Source organism: Pristiophorus japonicus, chromosome 21 (assembly GCF_044704955.1).
Source record: "Pristiophorus japonicus isolate sPriJap1 chromosome 21, sPriJap1.hap1, whole genome shotgun sequence".
Lineage (NCBI taxonomy): Eukaryota > Metazoa > Chordata > Chondrichthyes > Pristiophoridae > Pristiophorus > Pristiophorus japonicus.
In genome coordinates, this window is record NC_091997.1 from 68,012,609 (window position 1) to 68,020,240 (window position 7,632).

The following is a 7,632-nucleotide window of genomic DNA, read 5'->3' on the forward strand; positions in this document are numbered from 1 at the left end:
TTTACTCTGTATCTAACCCGTGCTGTACCTGCCCTGGGATAGTTTGATGGGACAGTGCAGAGGGAGCTTTACTCTGTATCTAACCCCCTGTACCTGCTCTGGGAGTGTTTGATGAGACAGTGTAGAGGGAGCTTTACTCTGTATCTAACCCCCTGTACCTGCCCTGGGAGTGTTTGATGGGGACAGTGTAGAGGGAGCTTTACTCTGTATCTAACCCCGTGCTGTACCTGCCCTGGGAGTGTTTGATGGGACAGTGTAGAGGGAGCTTTACTCTGTATCTAGTCCTGCGCTATACCTGCCCTGGGAGTGTTTGATGGGACAGTGTAGAGGGAATGTTGGGTGCTGGCTATTCAATCATAGAAGGCACCACAATCTTCTCCTCCTTTGTACGTTAGAGCAGCTGCCATTGGCTAGCTGATCAGAAGCCGACTGAGTGTCTCTCTCTGGTCCAAGCGACTGTCAGACCAAGTGCAACCTTCCCAAACAGCCTCTGCACGCGGCCAAATCAGCATCCTCAGCACAGATGGGGGGAGGGATCAAAATGCTGACCTTTCCTGGCGTGTACACAGACTGGTCTGTACACCGGAGGGGCGAGACTGCTCTTTGAGTACCAGACGCACTTAGTGAACAACCTCCCCGACAGATGCTAAATCCTGATATGAGCATTCTGTTTTCCTAGCTTGCAGCCATACTATGCAGAGACAAATCAGAACGTATTTTTACATCGTAAATTGGTTTGCCAAAAAATTGTGCTGCTTGAATATAGATTGCTATAGACTGCGGAGGGCCAATTTGCCTATCTCGGCCAGGCAGCCTGTTAACCGTTCGGTCACAACCAAGTCCGACAGCACAAAGGGTGCAGGGCATGTCCGATGCCCCAGCTGGTACACGCATTGCCCCAACTGGTGCCAAGCAGATCCAATGAGGGAGTGCCCAGGTTCCATCCCTGCTCCGTGCCCAGAGTGTTAATCTCAGCTGAGGCAAGCTGTTGAGGTGCCATTACTGTCAGCCGTAGCTCAGTGGATAGCATAGAAGGTTGTGGGACTCGAGCACATAAACCTAAGCTGACACTCCCAGTGCAATGCTGAGGGAGTGCTGCACTGTTGGAGGTGCCGTCTTTCAAATGAGACGTTACACCAAGGCCCCGTCTGCTCTCTCAGGTGGATGTAAACGATCCTATGGCACTCTTTTGAAGAAGAGCAGGGGAGTTATCCCCGATGTCCTGGGGCCAATATTTATCCCTTAATCAACATAACAAAAAAACAGATTATCTGGTCATTATCACATTGCTGTGTGTGGGAGCTTGCTGTGCGCAAATTGGCTGCTGCAATTCCCACATTACAACAGTGACTACACTCCAAAAGTACTTCATTGGCTGTAAAGCGCGCGGAGACGTCCGGTGGTCATGAAAGGCGCTATATAAATGCAAGTCTTTCTTTTATCGTCCTCGTGGGTTGGGACAAAGTCGCTTTGTGTTGGCTCCCAGTCTGACAACGCCTCAATGTTAAAATTCCCATCGTTGCATTCCAATCTCTCCATGGCCCTCACCCCCTCCCTATCTCTGTAATCTCCTTCAGCCCCAAGATGTCTGCACTCCTCCAATTCTGGCTGCTTGCACATCCCCAATTTTAATCACTCCACCATCGGTGGCCGTACCTTCTGTTGCCTGGGCCCCAAGCTCTGGAATTCCCTCCCTAAACCTCTCCGCCTCTCTACCTCTCTCTCTGCTCCTTTAAGACTCTCCTTAAACCCTATCCCTTTGACCAAACCCTGTCCCAATATCTCATGTGGCTTGGTGTCAAAGGTGAAGCGGCTCGGGACGTTCCACTACATTGAAGCTGCTCTATAAATACAAGCTGTTGTTGGGTGCTCTGAGGGTGTAGAGGGAGCTTTACTCTCCTCATTCCCGTGCTCCCGCTTGCTGTCCAGTGGACCTTTTGCTGGGAAGCACACGGCCGCAGATTGTTAGTTGGGGACAGGATCCAGCTCGGCCTCGATGCCGCTCCTGGTCGAACAGCCTGCCAATGCACATGGCGATCGGCGCACAAAGTGAAGGAGGGCCGTCTGGGAGAGGTGCCAGAGGAATCCGTGCTACTCACTCCGCCCACTCGCACCCCATCCCCCACTCCCCCCACCCACCTCCTCTCCGCCCACCCACCCATCCACACCCTGCTCTGTCACCAGGAGAGAAGTGCAGAGAGTTTGAGGAAACAAGAGATATATCTCACTGGAAACTGGTCTCGGTTGCACTCCATTCAGTGCATCGAATAAATGGGAGGATAATTTTAGAACATCTGATCGCTGAATGAAGTATTCTACAGAGCGGAAGAGATGGGTTAGCTGGAATTTTATACGGGACGTGGCTCTGCAGTAATAGGAGTTGACAAGATAAAAACTGATTTAAGATATAATACGGCCCCGTCCAATCAGCCGTGATCATACTGCAGCTCAAGACAGAACAAAGAAGTGCCTGTGCCTCAAGATTTACTGTCGCCCGCGCTTTACAAATATGGTCCAGATAAATCATCAGAAACTGAACCCAAATGATCAAAATCGTTTGGTCAGAAAGGGAAAGGCTGCCCTATGATTTCAGACCCAGTGCTAGTTGCCTTTCATCCCCGACTTAATTGTTTCACAGTGAGTTGCCTTGATCCAGTTTAATATCAAGGAACCCACCGGTAGTTAACCATTGCCTTGTGAATGTCTGGCTGGACCCCGAACCAGGCAAGGTGTGGCACAACCCTTCCAACGGGCTCAGGACATGTTCTTTTGTTAATTTTCAACACCCTTTTCTCTTCAGTTCTGCGGTTCCCCCACCCTCCCACAGCCTCCCACCACCCCCAATCTCCAACCCCCCAACCCCAGCCTCTCTTCCCCCAGTCGTCGTCCCCTCCAGCTTCCCAGCCTCCCCCCACCTCCCTCTCCAGCTCTCCAGCCCCAGTCTCCCCGCCCCCCCACCCCACGCATCTCTTCCCTCAGCCCACCCCCCCAGCCCCATCCTCCCGCCCCCAGTGCAGGGTAGTGGAGTTGAAGAAGATGATCAGCCATGATACCACTGAAAGGCTCGAGGGGCCGAATGGCCGCCTCCTGCTCCTATTCCTTATGTTCAATTGTTGGTTGACCAACAAGTGAACAGCGTCTTCACATTCTATATTGGGGATCGTTCCCCTATTTCCCCTCCTGCAGTTCCCCCCACCTTCCCCTCGTCCAGTGAACTCATTGCCGATCAGCTCCTGAAACTACAGCAGGAAATCAGAATAATAGAGTGCTTTTGTGTTGAGCGCATTGTGAGTGTCAGTTAATTGAACTCCTGTACGAGGTGCTCGCTCCGAGTGTTGTTACTGTGTGGGATACTGCAACATTCCTCCCCTCACTACATTATCATCAGCGCTCCTCTGGATATACCTTCCCCATTCCTCCAGGATTCCACATACCCAACCTGTAATCTCTTCATTCTCGCTATGTTGCAATCTCCGCCTCTCATTCTTTTCTGACCTCAAAACTCTGCAGTTCCTCACCACCCAAACTCCCCCTTTAACCTTCAGGCTTCCGAGCTCAATACCAATGATTCCTGAATGATCTGATCACCTCCCCGACGCTCCTCAATCTCGATGCCATGCTGCACTGCAGCCTTGACTCCTCACCTGGGTTTCCCCCAATGAGGAACACACCTAAAGCCCGAGGACATAAACCAGATAAACGACCAGATGCTTCGATGGATTTTGTTGAGCTTGACAGGGGACTTGGTTTAACATCTGATAGACAGCCCCTCCAGCAATGCGGCGCTCCCTCAGCACTGCCCCTCCGACAATGCGGCGCTCCCTCAGTACTGCCCCTCCGACAATGCGGCGCTCCCTCAGTACTGCCCCTCCAACAATGCAGCGCTCCCTCAGCACTGCCCCTCCAACAATGCAGCGCTCCCTCAGCACTGCCCCTCCAACAATGCAGCGCCCCCTCAGCACTGCCCCTCCAACAGTGCGGCACTCCCTCAGTACTGCCCCTCCAACAGTGAGGCGCTCCCTCAGTACTGCATCTCCGACAGTGACAACCTGTACCCACCAGTACTGTACCCCAGTGTTATACAGAGACAGACCTGTACCCACCAGTATTGTATCCCAGTGTTATACAGTGACAGACCTGTTCCCACCAGTACTGTACCCCAGTGTTATACAGTGACAAACCTGTACCCACCAGTACTGTACCCCAGTGTTATACAGTGACAGACCTGTACCCAACAGCACTGTACCCCAGTGTTATAGTGACAGACCTGTACCCACCAGTATTGTATCCCAGTGTTATACAGTGACAGACCTGTTCCCACCAGTACTGTACCCCAGTGTTATACAGTGACAAACCTGTACCCACTAGTACTGTATCCCAGTGTTATACAGTGACACACCTGTACCCAACAGCACTGTACCCCAGTGTTATACAGTGACAGACCTGTACCCACCAGTACTGTACACGTGTGTTATACAGTGACAGACCTGTACCCAACAGCACTGTACCCCAGTGTTATACAGTGACAGACCTGTACCCAACAGCACTGTACCCCGGTATTATACAGTGACAGACCTGTACCCACCAGTACTGTATCCCAGTGTTATAGTGACAGACCAGTACCCACCAGTACTGTACCCGTGTTATACAATGACAGACCTTTACCCACCAGTACGGTACCCATGTTATACAGTGACAGACCTGTACCCACCAGTACTGTACCCGTGTTATACAGTGACAGACCTGTACCCACCAGTACTGTACCCCAGTGTTATACAGTGACAGACCTGTACCCACCAGTACTGTACCCCAATGTTATACAGTGACAGACCTGTACCCACCAGTACTGTACCTCAGTGTTATACAGTGACAGACCTGTACCCACCAGTACTGTATCCCAGTGTTATACAGTGACAGACCTGTACCCACCAGTACTGTACCCCAGTGTTATACAGTGACAGACCTGTACCCACCAGTACTGTATCCCAGTGTTATACAGTGACAGACTTGTACCCACCAGTATTTCAGCCCAATACACTCCTAAGGAATCTACTGCGTGTAGTCACTCTCAAGTATGTTATTTTGCTATAATTGCTTTTTGCCAGCGTCTCACGCAGTTGATGGAGGATTAATTCCACACCGCAGGGTTAATGATTGCGATGCAATCACTGCATGCTAATATAAAAGCCGCAGCAAGCATCAGCAGTCCATTATAGTCACCTCTATAAAACCGACTTTACAATCGACCTTCAAACAAAAGCACAAATAATCCCCAGGAACAGCACTGTAATCTGCAGGTTGAAAAATCACTACTTTGCAGACAGAGGGGAGAACTGATCACTAACTCAAAGCCGCAGCACTTTCTATAGCAGAGCCAGTGGCTGCACTCTGCAATGTACAGAATCGGGAGGAGAAAACATCTCCAAGTACTTCACCCCAGGGTTTTATCCAGCTCAACTTTCTCCACCCCAGAGACAGTCGTGGTTTGGAAGGACAGATCTGCGGGTGGAAGGCAGGGCATTTTTCCACGTTGACACAGCGCGAGTATTTCATCCACAAACCATTACGCTTTACTGAACATTACAAATTTCCCCGATGTAAATTTAGAAAAAGGAGTTTTTGGTCTTTGGTGAAGCTCCCAGCCTGTGCGGAGGTCGGTAAGTTCAGTCAGGACAGCAGCTGAAAGTGCTGCAATTCACCCCTGAGCAAAGGAAGGAAGGAGAAGGCGGAATGAATTAGGCAGGTCTCCTGATTTACTGTCGAGTGACACCATTATTCTCTCTGGTACCACTGCCCATAGTCCGCCTCCACCATCCCCACCCATACACCATACCAATCCCCGCACCAGAAAGCACGTGTATGAATATCGGGTAAGGACAAGATCTAGCTCATCTGTGATGCTCCCCATGGCCAAATAGGCTGCCAACACCTTCAGTCCAAATTCACACACAGAGCCAGTTTACAGTACAGGGGTCCACTCGGCCCATCTAGATTGTGCAGGCTCCCTGTTAGAACATTCCAAGCCGAATCCCAGTGTCCTGCACTCTCCACATAGTTGCTCTGCTTCAAATATTTACCCAATTTTCCCTTATAAGATCCAATGATCCCCGCCTCAGATCCTCTCTGTGGTGAGGTATTCCACGAGCCGACAACCTCCCTGACAATACATTTCTTCAACGCGCCCTCCTCACTCTCCGTGACAATTTCACACCGATAACTCCCCAAACTTTCACCCTTTCATGCTTTAAAAATCCTCCATAATATCTCCTCTCAGCTCCAGTGCCTCCTTAAGAAGCAAGGTGCCTTTAAGAAGTAAAGTGCCTCTTTCAGAAGCAAAGTGTGTTTAAGCAAAATGTCTTTATGAAGCAAAATAACTTTCAGAAGTAGTGTCTATTTAAGAAGCAATGTATCTTTTTATGATGCAAAGTATCTTTAAACAAAGTGTCTTCAAGAAACAAAGTATGTTTAACCAAAATGGCTTTATGAAGCAAAGTAACTTTAAGAAGTAAAGTGTATCTTTAAGAAGCAAAGTATATTTTAGAAACAAAGTAACTTTATGAAGCTTAGTGTCGATTTAAGAAGCCAAGTGTCTTTTAGCAGCAAAGTGTCTCTTCAAGAAGCAATGTATCTTTTAGAAGCAAAGTGTTCCTTTAAGAAGCAATGTATCTTTCAGAAGCAATGTGTCCCTTTAAGAAGCAACGTGTGTTTAAGAAGCAATGTATTGTTTTATGATGCAAAGTATCTTTAAGCAAAGTGTCTTCAAGAAGCAAAGTATGTTTAAGCAAAATGGCTTTATGAAGCAAAGTAACTTTAAGAAGCAAAGTTTCTCTTTAAGTAGCTGAGTGTCTCTTTAAGAAGCAAAGTATTTTTTGAGAAGCGCAGCGTTTGATTAATCAGCACAGTGTGTTGGCGGAGAGTCCGGGGCCATGCTCACTCACCTTGCCCTGCTTGCTGTCCTCGGGGGAAGTGGCCGGTCTGGCTGAGCCTCTGTCGGGGTTGTCCACTTTGATGAGGCGGTGTTTGGGGGAGATGTACCTGTGCTCGGGGGCCGGGGCTTTGTTGGGGTGCGGAGTGGATCCGGATCCGGACTGGGAGCCGGTGGCGGGCAGTCCGGGTCCCGGGGCGGGCGGCTCCCGGCTCCTGGAGCCGGTGTAAGGGTCCTCGAAGTCTCGCTCCTTCTGCAGCTTGTAGGCGGCCACGATGTCGGGCTCCCCGGGCCGCGGCCGGTAGTCGGGTTTGGGCGGCGGCGGCGCCTTGCTGCTCCGGAAGCCCAGGTGCTCCTTGAACCATTTGGCCATCGCTGCCGCCGCGCATCGCTCTGCCCCGCCCGGGCTCCGCGCACCGACTGCCCGCAATCCCCAGCCCGGCGCCCCGCTGCAGCTCCAGCCCACAGCCCCGCTCCCCGGCACACACTCACTCACTCACTCTCACACACACACACACAGCGGCCCGCAGCGCCGCCCGCCGGAGCCCAGGCTGCTTACAGCGCGGAATGAGAGAGGGAGGGAGGGAGGGAGAGAGAGAGAGAGGGAATGGGAGGGAGGGAGGGAGAGAGAGAGAGAGGGAATGGGAGGGAGGGAGGGAGAGAGAGAGAGAGGGGAATGGGAGGGAGGGAGGGAGGGAGGGAGGGAG

The 7,632-nt window shown here is 51.0% G+C and overlaps 1 protein-coding gene across 4 annotated transcripts in view; it reads right to left on the reverse strand.

Moving 5' to 3' along the window:
* LOC139234072 (SH2 domain-containing adapter protein F-like) overlaps nt 1–7,399 on the reverse strand; it is a 197,465-nt gene extending 190,066 nt beyond the window's left edge. For all 4 annotated transcript variants that reach the window (XM_070864983.1, XM_070864981.1, XM_070864980.1 and 1 more), the window contains exon 1: nt 6,939–7,399. In XM_070864983.1, the coding sequence (XP_070721084.1) occupies nt 6,939–7,298 (360 nt within the window). In that variant the 5' untranslated portion in view covers nt 7,299–7,399. The remainder of the gene's footprint in view (nt 1–6,938) is intronic.
* Nucleotides 7,400–7,632: the final 233 nt, after the last annotated feature.